The sequence below is a fragment of the Sebastes umbrosus genome, chromosome 11, assembly GCF_015220745.1.
Source record: "Sebastes umbrosus isolate fSebUmb1 chromosome 11, fSebUmb1.pri, whole genome shotgun sequence".
NCBI classification, from domain to species: Eukaryota; Metazoa; Chordata; class Actinopteri; order Perciformes; family Sebastidae; genus Sebastes; species Sebastes umbrosus.
Genome location: NC_051279.1, coordinates 31,506,609 through 31,521,771, shown reverse-complemented (window position 1 = coordinate 31,521,771; position 15,163 = coordinate 31,506,609). Strand labels below are relative to the sequence as shown.

The 15,163-nt window shown below is 40.2% G+C and overlaps 1 protein-coding gene across 1 annotated transcript in view; it reads right to left on the bottom strand.

The window, feature by feature from the left end:
* The window catches only part of LOC119496528 (myelin basic protein-like), a 52,076-nt gene that overhangs the window by 20,012 nt on the left and 16,901 nt on the right, over window positions 1-15,163 (bottom strand). Inside the window, exon 3 of the mRNA XM_037783908.1 lies at window positions 4,654-4,744. Within this exon, the coding sequence (XP_037639836.1) occupies window positions 4,654-4,744 (91 nt within the window). The remainder of the gene's footprint in view (window positions 1-4,653; window positions 4,745-15,163) is intronic.

The window sequence follows — 15,163 nt, the reverse complement described above, 5'->3', positions numbered from 1 at the left end:
CTGTAAACAACAAACTAAATAGGCAACAAATTAATGTAAATTCAATTCCTCTGCCTTAACTTATTATTTTTTCATTTAGCCCTTCTACACTGAGGTAAAACAAAAAATTAATAATTCAAAATAGGACACAGATCTATGTGTTTTTTAATTATATAACTGATTAATTTTAAATGTCAAACTAAATGAATTATTAAATCAAGCATAATTGAAAAATTGTTTTACCCAGTGTTTTAAAAAATGAATTTAAAAGAATAAATTACCATGTCCACCATTAAGTCCTAAATAGGATCCGGGGTCCTTTTCTTCTTCACTTTAACTAATTAAACATGGCTTGTTTTTCTATGGAGAAATGACCAAGCCCTCTGGTAGTAGGACTGTTACCTTAAGGTTACATGTGACATTAACAATTATTTTCCATCCATCAAACACACTGCTGACAGCTCTTCACTATAGCTGCTGGAGCTAACATTAGTTTAAAGACAGAACTAGCTAGCTGCTTCACAGCTCTGAAACCTGGAGTTCCTGAATAATCGAGCTTTAATACACTTAAAACTATATTATGATATATATTATGATTATCTGCCAGTGTCGGCTTCACTCACTAAGCTAGCTGCTGTAGCTACCCGTCTGAAAGATTGTGATGCGATCAGCTAGAATATCTATCTGGAAATAAAAGACTCACCTCAAAAAATCTGTCCACTAAACAATCTTTGGACGGGTTAAAAAGTACAGATACTGGCATGCTGAGAGCTTATTCGTCAGACATTTTGTGGTTTGGCAAACTCATCCATATTACATAAAACATGTTAATTAGCTACCAGAGTAAATTTGCTGGTGACATTTATCATTATTGCCATCAAAATCAAGAGTTGCTGAATGATTCTTTCACCTTTAAGCTTGTGAAGACATTGTTAATAATTTGAGTTATCATTTAGCCCTAGTAGTAGACTATGAATCCATCTAGTATTATTATCATCTCTGGGGTTTCAATTACATTTGATCTGCCTGTGATGGTTCAGAGGCGATTCTGCCCCGTGAAGAAGAAAGGTCAGGAAGAAGGGAATCGTAATGTTTTGAACTCTTAAAATATCTATTGAAAGTTACTGTATAACAGTAAATAATATTGGATATCCAAACCTTTAACAAGCACACACCCAAAGGAGCAGTTACAAGCTTCCTATTATCTCTTGTACTGTAACTACTTCAGTCAGTACACGTGGCCGGATCCTTCCCCTCTCTTGCATTTCACCTCAGCTCACCCTGATAAACAATCGAGACTGACACAGAAGGGAGAGAACAGGCTGCGCTTGTCTTCCCTTCCCCATCTCTTCAACGTTCGCTGCTCTTCCTACACAAAATGTGGTCAATGTCTTGAGGGTTTTATTCCCTTGCAGAATGAACCAACTTGCCCTCTCCATATTACTTTGCTCTATTATACATGTTTGGCATACCACCAAATCCCAACAGGCAGCTATACGAGAAACCAACACTCTGCAAGTCAGTGATGTTTGGATCCGCAGCCACATTGTATGTGAGGAAAAGAATAATTTGCTTCACTCTGGGAGGTTGCATCTTCACTCAGCTCCTACTATCAAAGTTGACGAGAGCCAACGGGACCCCTCAAGAGACGCTGATGGTTTCATTCAAAGTGGCATAAAAAAAAAAAAAGACATTGGAGATCTCACAAACTTGTAATTTATGCTAACTCTTGATTGAGCTTTTCTGTTGTATAATTTTATATAGCTTGATCTATTATGCATGCACCATGCATAAATTACAGCAGAAAATCCAATCTGATTTGCCTTTGATTAGAATTAAATCACAGCTGTTGATAAAAGAAAAAAATCTGTAAATTTCCACTAGCAGTTGCAGTTTTCTTCTGGCCTCAGGATAATCCTCTTTGTCGTAATTTGTAAAAGCATCAAGCGTTGAAATCAATCAATTTAGTGCCAACAAACTCTGCCCTCCTCTGCTGAGCTGCAGTATTACAAAGGCTCCTTTTAACCCCCCCGCACACGTCACACTGAATGTGACAAGGGAAAACTTTTCTAAGCGCACGACTGGGAGAAAGAAAACTTTGGGGTGCCTGGAACACTGACTTCTGAGGTTTTCTTATTATGAGGAACGGTTGGCTTCCACAAACCACTAAGTTTCATTCATCATGGTAAGCTGCTAACTTTTCACCAGGCAGACTGCTGCTCACTTCAAACAAATGTCATGCTGCAGGATTAACAGCTTCTGAGCCAGTGTTGTGAACCTCCAGGTCTGAGAAGTGAAGTGTCTTAAACCTGCATTCTTTCTAACAGCCAGCAGAGGGCGACTCCTCTGGTTGCTAAAAGAAGTCTGATTGTATATTAGTCTATGAGAAAATGATCCTACTTCTCACTTGATTTATTACCTCAGTAAACATTGTAAACATGAGTGTATGGTCTCAATCGCTAGTTTCAAGTCTTCTTCAATACAGCATGATGTTCATTTAGTAAATTATGGTCCCATTTAGAGTCAGATAGACCATAAAGCAGGGGATGCTTTAGGGCGGGGTTACCTTCTGATTGACAGGTCGCTACCACGGCGTTGTCCGGTCTGGGAGTAATCTGTGTTTTTGTCTTACAACTTTCACAGTGTGTTTTCAGATATGAAAATTAATTGTAACATTTTGGTAGCCTAAAAATGTCTTATTCAGCGTTCGGTCGTACTTAGCTCCACCCTCTATATGTCATTTCTGGTTGCAAAAAACAAGATGGTAACGGCCAAAAACCAAGTTGGTGGCAGACAAAATGACAAACCCAAGGCTTCAAAATGACAGTCCACAAACCAATGGGTGACGTCACGGTGACTACTGGTTCCTTCAAATTAAACTCGTGAGCTCGTGTTGACAACATGGGAAGTCGTGTACACGATATGCTTGGCGTTGAAGTGGTTAAGTCGTGAGAACACCGCTGCTAAGCGACGGCAATATTAATGTTACTGTCAGCGTCTGTAAGCCACAGAGGCTAACAATTTAGCAAGGTAGCAAGTGGGTAACATAATGCAGGAAATGCAAAGGCATAATGACAGAGGAGGAAGATGAGGCCGTTGGGAATATCAACATTTTCCTCAGACATATTATAAAATTACGAAGAAAAACAATATACGGCTAAAATTACAATATATTAACTTATTATGCGACGAAAAATGAACTTCCATGGCCTCCACCATTTCTGACAACGTCAACAAACACTTCACAACTCGTGAACTCGGAGCTTTCAGAAACCTTCCACTTACGAGGTCGTGAATACAACTCTTCTCGTGAACATGGTAAATACCAACCCATTTGAAGGCGCCATATGTCCACTTCTTATATACAGTCTATGGTTGTGAAGCAGGTGCCTTTCATTATTGCGTAAAAAAACCCCAGATTGAGTTAAGACAGCTGAGTTAAAGGAGCTACCGGGTCGATGTGGAATTACGGCTCATTCCAGGTTCTGCTGATTTCTTGATTAACACACTTCAGTGCTTCCCACTGTGCGTCATGACTAAGGCCTCAGAAACTACCTCAAAATCTATATTTCATTCGATGATAATTTGTTTTGGACAGTAAAACGCCCTCAGCTGATTAGTTATGATATATCCAGTTCAAAAAGTAGCTTTTTAAACAATCATACATTTGTGTGATCACTCACTCATCTTCAACCTCTTATCCGGGGTCAGGTCGCGGGGGCAACAGCTCCATCAGGGGACCCCAAACTTCCCTTCCGGGCCACATGAACCAGCTCTGACTGGGGGATCCCGAGGCGTTCCCAGGCCAGTGTGGAGATATAATCTCTCCACCTAGTCCTGGGTCTTCCCCGTGGCCTCCTCCCAGCTGGTCGTGCCTTGACTTACATCCTTACTAGATGTCCGAACCACCTCAACTGGCTCCTTTCAACACAAAGGAGCAGCGGCTCTACTCCGAGTTCCTCACGGATGACTGAGCTTCTCACCCTATCTCTAAGGGAGACGCCAGCCACCGTCCTGAGGAAACCCATTTCGGCCGCTTGTACCCGCGATCTAGTTCTTTGGGTCCTGACCCAGCCCTCATGACCAGAGGTGAAAGTAGGAACGAAGATTGACGGGTAGTTCGAAAGCTTTGCCTTCCGGCTCATCTCCCTTTTCGGTGCGTTATGCAATACCGCCCCCCCGCTGCTCCGATTCTCCGGCCAATCTCACGTTCCATAGTCCCCTCACTCGCGAACAAGACCCCGAGGTACTTGACCTCCTTCACTTGGGGTAAGGACTCATTCCCTACCCGGAGTAGGCAATACATCGGTTTCCTGCTGTGAACCATGGCCTCAGATTTAGAGGTGCTGATCCTCACATTTGTGTGATTGCATTACTTATATTTACCGCGCACCAATGCTTCTCTGCATTGAGTCTACATTTGCAGCAGAAGAGATTCTATTGATGGAGTTAGAGTTTCTGAGGGTGTCATTCATTCATTAGTCTGCTCAATAACGGGGGATTTTCCTAATTATGCTAAATACTACTAAAACTCTTTTATTCACTAATTTAAACAGTCAAAAGGATAAAAAACATGTATATGACTTCAATAGGAAAGCCTGACCAACACTGGGAGTTCAGAGTAATGTCAATATGCATGTAAATTAAAATTCAAGATGTGGTTTGACCTCTTACCAAAGACTTCATCGTGTGATTCAGGTTCCACTGCTGCTGCTACTGCTGCTGCTGCTGTTGTCTGCTCTGCTTCGGGTTCAGGTGATGGAGCCTTTAATAGGAAGGAAGACAAAAACAGATTGAAGAGGTGAGGCGCTGAGGTGCCATGGCAACAGAGCAAAGACAGAGACCAACAGACAGACAGAGAGAGAGCACGAGAGAAACAGAACTACGGGGATAGTTACACCTATTAAGGCTTTTGGGCGAAATAATTACTGCAGAATTATACTCAGACTCAGTCATTTAACATTCTAAAGAAGGTGCTACACTTTTTGAATCGCATACATATTGAGATTTGCCCATTTTGATGCCAATTCTATGTTTCATCAGTCGTATTCATCTCGATTTTAGGCAGGATTCATTCTGCAAAACAAGTGGGTTTTGCAGAATGAACATTTGTTTTTAAACGTTCATAATGATATACACTTGTTCATTTGTAAATCGTATGTCATTTTCAGCATTCAATATTTAAAGATGAGACTGCAATGAAAAGTGATATTATGAAATGAAAAGTCACATAAAATAAAAGTGTCACTGGAAAAAAATTCCGAGAGAATAAGAGAATTTTTAAATCAAATTTCTTTAATGAAATAAAATGGGGGTGGAGATTGCCATACTACGGTATTAAGATTTTGATTAAACATAATATTTTAAAATTCTAACTTTCTATTTTATATCTTTAAGACATCCTTAACACTAATATCTGCTGGGAGTGAAGGGAAATGTGTGCAAGTGCAGATAATGTGTGTTGTGTGTAACATTATTTCAGTGTTGTTTCTAAATAAAAATGTGCTTTTGTGAGATATTTTATGTTTTTACCAGAAATGTACACGTTTTGTATGTTTAAGGGTAGCACTGTGTCAAAATGAGGTAACAAGTGATTAAAAACAAATCAATAATCAACAATTAAATCCATACTTTATTTTGCCATCTTGAGTCCTTGAGGTTAATAGCAATGTGAGGATGGTTTGAGAAACTCTTTAGATAAGGATATAGACAAAAAGATACCAAGAAAACTCCACGTCTCTCTCTCTAACAATTAAAATGCCTTTATTGTCATAGTCAACAATAAAAAGGATGATAGCGGTTGTTGGTACTGTGACTAACTCGTCCCTCGTGTCAGCCGAGACTGTGAATCTCTCCTACAAAAAAAAACGATTGATAGAAATTCTGTGATTTAATTAAAATGTTTTGCATTGTGATCACATCTGTTAGAAATCTCTGCGTCTGCAGCAGGTCATCTCAACTCTTTGCTGCTGTCACCAAGGGGGAAGCTTACATTGAGGAAAACATAAAGATTAAATGACACCATTTCATCTTTGGAAATGGAAACAACATGTGCCTGTGTTATCAGGCTTTCCAGACGTATAGAAGTATTGATTCAGCTGTATCTCTCTGTCGGCTCTGGTCTGATTCAGGCTGTTTGAATACATGAAGTCATAAGTTAAAGATTTGTTCTACCCACCTGTACTGGCTCGTCTGAGTCACTGGGTGAGACTAATTAATCTCCCCTGTAAACTGGCTCGAAAATGAATGTTCATTTCTTTCTATAGCTATTCATAACAAGTACTTGTTTCTATTTTGTGGTTCCAAGCGAAATATTTGCATTTGCTAATCCTCACATTTTTATAAATCCTCTTACCGATTCCCTCCTCCTCCCAATGTACTCTCACATCTCCGGCTTCCACTTCCGAGTGGGTTTGCCAACGTAGGGAATCAATACAGGCGTTCAAAATCTGTGGGCACACCGCTCACCGTTACGAGAGCGTACAGAGAAGTGCAACTGTGACACAGTCCTGTGAGTGTGGACAAGTGCGGTGAGCAAGCACTTACTGATGCAAATCAAGAAAAAAAGGTCAGCAAAGTGCCGCGCTTTGAAATTTTATTTGTCCGTTCAATTGTGTAAACAAATTATGTAAATTTGCTTTGACCCGATGAGATTCAGATTCGATTAACAGGCTCCATACTGGATTCAGATTTAATTACATACAGACAAATTCATATCGTCAAAGAGCGCCATGATGAATCCAAGAGTCCTGCAGGTGATAACAATTAATACTGGCCTCATGCCATTACTGTTAGTTCTACTCCTAAACGTATTCATTGAATTTGTTTTGACTTAAAAATGCTCTAAAATTTAAGAGACCTCCAGAGGTTTCTTAAAGACCCTGACAACCTATTTATTCTTGCTATGACTGACAAAACTCAGGCTAGTAAACTCTGTTTCTTCTTTTAAATCATGCCTCAAAACCTCCCTTTACAGGGAGACCTTTTTATAGCAATCCCTTGTTTTAATTTCATTATTGCTGACTTTTTTGTACAAACTGTTTTATTAAGTCTTATGTTCAACATGTTATTTTGGCCTATGTTTTTATTCTGTATTGTTTTTATCTTGATGTTAACTGTATGTAAAGCACTTTGTAACTATGTTTGGAAAAGTGCTATACAAATAAAGTTCATTATTAAAGTTTATTAAATACACACTTTTCTGCCAAAGTTCTAACAGTTTTGGGTGGTTATGTCCTTCACATATCTCGAGAACTATTCATCCGATCTATTCCACATGTGGTGGGTGTATTGCTGGGGACCAAAGGGAGTGCTTTGTTGAATTTGGTGCAATTTGGTGACGTGACACGTAATCTGCAACTTAACTTAACCAGTACTATTTCTTTGTCAGGTAAATGTAGTACTAGTACAATGTTTTCCTCTGAATTAGTACACAGTAAGTAGTACACAGTTGAGGGGCCTTTTGTAAGTTATTTCGGGCCTCAGGCTGAAGAATGCTTTTGTTCAACAGTCCATTTAGTTGCTAAATAATAATTAATGTGCTGCTAAGGAGATGTAAATCCAGAGGACAGACGGTCATTTTTTAATGTGTTATGTATGGTTAATTGTGATGTGTTTTGGTTTTTGTCTTCTATGTACAACTGATGTGTCTTACTTGTCTGTTTGTTTATGGTAACAGTATGTCTATTGTATGTGTAATTTTTCTCAAATTGAGCTGCCTATGGATGCAAAATGAATTTCCGTGCAAACTGAAAATAAAGTTGTATCGTATCATAATGAGTTAGAATAGTAACATAATACAATGTTTTTCATATACTATACTATGTCATGGCATGTGTATTGCTCAGGACCTTCTGTAAGGAGGTGCAGCGTCGAGTGTGAAGTTTTTTGTATGAGCGGTTCTCGAGAAAACTGCAAGTAGCAGCAACAACACAGGTCGAGCATTTGGCCCGTTCCAAACAGGCATGTTTTGACTGCAGCACTGCATTATTCCTATCAAATGTTCAAATCAAACTACCTCCTCTAGATTCTACGTATTGTTTCTGCTTCTTCTTATTCTTCATAAACACCTCCGAAACAGAAGGTCTCACAAGGTGTGTTCATCTCTCTTCTGAAATTTGATTGAAGTTGGAGTAAAAGTGCATTTATCTTTATCTGTATACCTATCTTTATACCTTATCTAAGTCCAAATTGTCACTTTTAGCAGGTAAATACAGGCCCTGATCTGTGGCATCTGAGATAATGAGAATGATGGAGAAACAGGCGTACAGGGTTAGTACTGTACAAAGACCCTCAACCAATTATTTTAAAGAACCAAACAGACAGAGAAAGGAGACAAATTGCATTGATAAAGCATACATTAACACTGCATTCCTACAGTCTGTCTGGCACAACATTTTTTTTCCATCATTAAAGCACTCAGTATTCAACTTTTGTTGGATTTTGTCCATGCACACACCCACACGTTTAGACACAGCTGTCTTATATATCTGTTCAGCCTTTCACTTTTTTCGAAGTGGGGGAAAATTAGCAATGCAAACAACGTTCACATTCAAGGAGCTGAGCCGCGGGCGATCGGATGTTTGTCGAATTGATATCGCTGGAGGCTGAGGCAACTAATAGGACTGAATCTGCAAGTAACAGGTATTAGGGGGCTGTTTGAAATAAAAATAAAAACAATTTGTATCTGGAGAGAAGTGAAACTGATTAAATATGAACAGTAATTTGCTTATTTTAAGCATTGCCTCTAACACTGAGACTGAGAGCTCTATTTTCATGAACCCGGCAGCGCGGAGCAGATTGCAGACAAGTACGCCCTGCTCAGTGCATCAGGAGCGTGCCAAGCGCACTTTTAGTGAGCACCACTATAAAATTGAACCCGAACAATCTGATATCACATCACATTGCTAATCACTGCCACAAACATCTGGTGTTTTGAATGGAGAGTCACCGGGAGGATGACCGACGGGAACGGACAGTCCTGATGGAGTCATTAGCAGACAGTTTTAATTGATCTACGATCTAATGGAACAGTGTGAACCATCTTCAATGCGACCATCTCCAAATCGCCTGTTGATTACCACTGCAGTAGGAACTGCAGAATAATTATTTAACAACACGTGTGATGTCCACATGAGCACACAAATTAACCAGCGAATCTGCTGCTCCTTCTGGGGCGCAAGGCCGAGATACCAAACTGGTGTAGTCGAGTAAATAACCTCAGTGCCCTTAAAAAACACTGGTTGTGCGGTGCGACAATGCGTTCTGCACCATCACAAAAAAGGAGCCCTAAATAACAATTTGGACAAATGTATAAGATAAGATAAGATAAGATAAAATGAACCTTTATTAATCCCCGGAGGGAAATTCAGGTGTCAAAGCAGCAACATCAGCAAATAGAGTGAAACACAGGAGAGGTAAAGGTATACAAAAATTATAAAAACAATAATAGAGATATAAAATATACAGAGTGAATGGGTGAACATAGTGTATGCAGTCCATGGGGTGTTGGGAGAAAATGGAAGAGGAAAAAAAATATGTGGGCAATTTTTGCTAAGTGGACCAGAGCAGCAGATTAATGCCGTCCTTGGGCAACAGCTGTCAGACTGACTTCACACCTACACACCACCGGTGGCTTATTAAATATAGGTCTTGTTAAGCAGAGCATCCTCGGTGGAGACGGTGAAGCATCACCTGACCCTGGAGCATGGAGATGTGGAGCAAGTTCAAGAGAAACAGCTCAATTTGGATCCCACTTGCCAATTATTCATGTTTTCCTGGGAGCCTCCTGTTATTCTCTGCCTTCACCTGTTGGCCTTTTTGCTTGCTATTTCCAGGTTCCACCCTGCAGATGCCAACAAGCAGGTGATAATGGAGCTCTTACACCTGTTGAGCAACGAAGTCTAAATATCTTAAGATGCCATTCCTCTACATGTTGTCTCTGCGAAAACTTCAAATGTACTGATGTGACTGATATAACTGCAAATAAATCTCACTCAAATTCAACTTAACACCTCCCTTTAACAGCGACTGCCCGATCATATCTTAGCTACTGTGAGAAGGCACAGCTGGCCTGTCAACATCTGGACATCTCCATGTGTTGAAAACAATGTGTTTTGAGCTGCAATAAGAGCGATGCTCTGCATGTAAAGAGTTTGGAGGATGGTATAGCCTTTCCAAAACCAAAAAACACAAGAGGAAACATTAAAAAGTCAGCTGCCGCATGCAGCGTTTTCAACAAACTCACTGAGCTAACATTAGCTTAATTAGCTAGCTACAGCTGATAAAATCTGCCAGCGACAGTGAGAAACCTGCTTTCTGTCGACCTCTTTCTGGAATCAAGGACCCTTTGTTTCAAAAATTATGAACAATTTCAAGTGGGCCATCTGCCACCTTTATCATTGTATATGTGCTGTGAAGAGTGTCTTGTTTGTACTGCTTAAATATATTAATATATTAAAGGTGCAGTGTGTAGGCGGCATCTAGTGGTGAGGTTGCAGATTGCAACCAATTGAAACTTCTCCCGTGAGCCGAGCCTGTGGGAGAACTACGGCGGCCGAAGCAAAAAGGGAAAACACAAATAGCTTTATCTAGACCCAGGCTGCGGTCGAAAAGTAAAAAAAAAAAATCACGTCCTAACGTCTTTTCCTTGACCTCGATGGAAAACGTCATGAGGTCAAGGAAAGATGAGAAAGGGACTTAGGAAAAGACGGCCGTGGTGTTCAGAGAATCCGACTGCACTTTCAATAGACTCCGTAATTATGATGCGACGGCGGCGGATGTTAGTGACGCGGGTCTGCTGTGGTGAAACTACAATGTTCTGAAGACGGACTACAAAAGGCGCTGCTCCCCCAATATTGGGTTAATTGTTCGAGTTATGGAGAAGGGGTAGGACCATATAGGTATTTGTTACATGTTTGAAATAAATAATTAATTAAAAACAAAGTGAAATGAAATGGTTGTCACTGTCCACTCATATTAAACATGAATCCCAATTAGTATATGAGCGTATGAAAATAATATACAAGAAAAGCATGTCGTTTGTTATCAGGAACGGCCGAATGGTGTGTCGCTTTAAATGCTGCGGCCGCAAGGAATTGTGGGATGTTATTATCTCCTTTCCTTTGGTAAGTGTATCCTCTGCTAAAGGAGATAGTAAAGGAAGCATTGAAGCTCCTTTCCTCAGCATTTGGAGAATTCAAACAGCTCTCATCATGGCTGCTACTGAGATACTTCCGGGTCATTTCACTCCGTCAGGAACCTTCCTGAGAGAAAAAGGATTATTCGACTGCAGCACCAGTGTTTGGTTTGTCCATTCTGGTGTAGAAACAAGGCAGCCAGCTCTGTGAAGAGGACCAGCTCCATATATATATAGATATCAACGGCTCATTCTAAGGTAACGAAAACACAACAATTCATATTTTCAGGTGATTACACACACAAAAGAAAACATACTTATTCATATTATATTCCATTTCTGCCAATAGACCCCCCCTAAATGTCCCACACTGGTCCTTTAAGGCTAATGTCTGTGAGCATATTTGCTTGTTTGATGGGTATCTCAGACTGGAACACTCAGCCTCAGCTCCACTCAGGCCTCTGATCCCCATCCAGTACTCAGGTACTGGACGGGGACCAATGTGCCTATAAGTACTCCTTATGTTTGAGTAGAGAGAGAGAGAGAGGATGAAGAGTGCAGCCATTCGAACACCTTGTAGGGCTCGGCTGATTTGAGACTTTCAAAGGAATTCTCTTCCTGTCATCAGTGTTTCATCCTGTCTACAATTCAGAGATGGATGGGATCATCTCCTTTTGATATAAAACACACCAGACACACTGTGTCTCTACCTTCAAAAGGCCAGTTTTATACAATAATAATGCTAATCTATAAAGTCAAGAGGACAATCAAATATCTTGGACATTCGTCTGTTATTCAGAGCTGTAAGGAAGTAATTCAATTTACCTAACGAGGGGCCAAACTGCCGTAGAGCACTAAGATAACATTCAGTGCTTTAGTTAAAGCCTTTCTGAAGCTCACTTTGCAAGTGGAGGGTCATTGAGAGAAAAGCAAAACACGGCATTCAGGGTATTCAATAGACTTTTTCATAGAAAAGAAGAACACTGAAATACAATATTCCTTCTGTGAAGCAAATATCGTGTAATATGTGATAACTCAGATAAAGGCAAAACACTATCACACAATAATATTTCCCAAATAAAGAATGATGAATTGGCAGATTTATGGCTCACATTTTTCCCCAATATAACACAAATACCGACAGTAAAAGCAGGATCAATAAGAGGAAGTGTAACTGTCATCTTAACTTGAGGAACTCTTCCATCAACCGACGGTTTACTTTTGTGGTTTAAACTTCCAACTGATCACACTGTGAGTCAAGCAGTGCTATTCTGGGAACAGTAATAGTACAAAATCAGAACAGACTTGAGGTGTGGAAAGTGTAATTATGATTCAGATGTGGACAGATCTCACACAGAGGAACAGAGGAGACAGGAACAAGCCTGCTGGGCTGGTCACAATACATACAGTAGAGCGCTGTAATTGGGTACAATGGTAGAGCTGAAGCCTGGAGGTCTGCTGGCTGATCCTCAAGCTCCCTCATCTGGAGACAATTCAGTCTCTCCAATTCAGTAGTTTCAGTAACAGGACTGGATCACAACCAGGCACAAAGAGGGATTGACAGAGTAACAACTTATTGAGAAGTTACGCTGTAAAATAATCTCTCCAACATGCTTGGTTTCAAAACACATATAAAGCCTCTTTCCAGCGAGGACCGACAGCTAAGCATTTCAAATCCAGAGCCCCTTTTCAATAATTAATCTCATTACAACTTGAGCTACTTGTTACTTTAAATTCCATCCCCTGCGGCCATATCTGTGATTTTCCCCTCAGTTTTCAGTGTGTTTTATATTTCTGTGTAGGTGTTCTGGTAATCTAGTGCTTCAACCTTTTTACAGGTGATCTTAGTGACACTTCTTCACAACCGATGAAGAAGAACATGAAAAGAAAGAAGAAAATGGAAAGAGGATCAAGACGTTGATAGATTAAAAACACCTATTCCTTCACTTCTGGCTGTGAGAGAGTAAGGTCAACACACAGCAGTTGGCATTACTTGGCATTTAAAGAGTTTTGAGGGTGGCATTTCTTTTTTCCTTTTGTTCTGGGGGCCTAACTGAGACAAATATTTTTCGGACATTTTTCACCCCACACTTATCCCAAGAGAGGAGAAGTTGTAGTGATAAAATGTACATTAGCACTGAATGAGTATTATTGTGTTTATTGTTAGAGGTGTATCATTGGGTGGTAAATGAACTGCATTTATTTGTCACTTTTTCTAGTCAGCATTCACCCATTCACTCACACATTCATAAACTGGTGGCAGAGGCTGCCATACGAGGTACCACCTGTTCCTCAGGAGTGATAAACATTCACACGCACACCAACAGCAATTTGGGGTTCAGTATCTTGTCCAAGGACACTTCGACGTGTAGACTGCAGGGGCCAGGGATCGAACCGCCGACTTTCAGATTAGTTGACGACCGCTTTACCGCCTTAATAGTTGGGTTTAATATTTTTGGTATTACTAAAAGTCACATGTGGCCACAGAAATGGTCTAAACTGCCACTGTTAAGGCTTCCCAAAACCAAAAACTAGGGATGCACCGATCCAACTTTTTCAGCCCCGATACCGATAGCGATACCTGGGCTTTGGGTATCGGCCGATACCGAGTACCGATCTGATACCAGTGTTTAATTAATAAGCTGTATGCCTCACTGTGTGGAAGTGACTGGGATCATTCTTTTATGATTAAGGAAACTGGACTTAAAGATAAGGTCGACGATGTTTTAAAGCTAGCATAATTTGAAAGTAGCATCGCCTCAGGTCCTCAACTCAACAACGCTACCTCATGACAAGTAACCGCGGCAGTGCTACTGCAGGGCTGAGTTTTCTCTTCCATTCTCCAGGAAACGTGCAACGACGACGCGCTTTGAGTTCAGGCTAGTGCACGCCAAGGGTAGAGAACGAGCAGGGAGGCAGGGAGGCATCTGATTGGTTCTTTCCAAGCGGACCGCGAAGCAGTGATTGGTAGACGTTTTTACAGGATTACAGCAGCTACAGATGACGACTCTTTTCCGGTCCTTTTTCAGAGCTCATCAGTAATGGATCGCTGTCGGGGTGTAAAGACCATTTCAACTAATATAACAAATAGTGGAGACTGGAGAACATCATCAACCCTGCCTTTAAACATTGCTTTACTAACTTCTACTACTAACTAACTACTAATAAAATGTGGCCAATAAATACATAGATATACATTTATTTAATTGTTATTTATTATAAAAAATAATAAATCGTACACCAGCAACTTGGTTAAAAATGAACAGGAATTACAATTCAAGTGTAAACCTTTTAAATGCAGCAACAAATTGGTCAAAACTAAAACAGGAATTCAAATTCCAGCATATAATGTATATTGTATATAAACATAAAATTTAATTGAATAGATCGGCCCCGTTGCCACCGATATCCGATCCAGTATCGGTACATCTCTACCAAAAACACAGGAGTAACAGTGTAAGGAAATGGATTAAACTGTGTGTGTTTATCTGCTCTAATATGAATTACAGTCGTTAGCATGTCTGTAACTAGCCAGCTACCAACAGTAGGAAGCAAACATTACATCCAACACCAAAGAAATAACAGTCTGATCTTACAGTTGGATTCTGTTTTCTGCTGTCAGTTATTCATTAATGCATTCTAGTATGTAATGCATATTAATTCATCGTTCCCACCTTTACTCAATGCACCTTATGTAATTCTTCTTCAGTAAGTTATTTCTTAGGGATATCCTACATTTCCCCTAAATGACTTGCAACACCATCTGAGAATGTGAACTGTAGAGTGTAGGTTTTATCTGTAGGTGGAGAGAGCCTCTGGTAATAGCTATAGCGAGAGCAATCATGCAGCGAGAGCAAGCGGGAGTCACTTCCCCGAGCTGAGAAAAGTGCACTGGCTATCTCTGTCTTTGCTGCGATGGATTTCTCTCTGATTGTTCAGCATCAGTAAAAAATGGTAAGGCTGGAGGAACAAAAAAAAAAAAGCGTGCACTACAACTCTGAAAACTTGACACCACATCCTGATGTTTACTGTTGATGTCTGAGATAG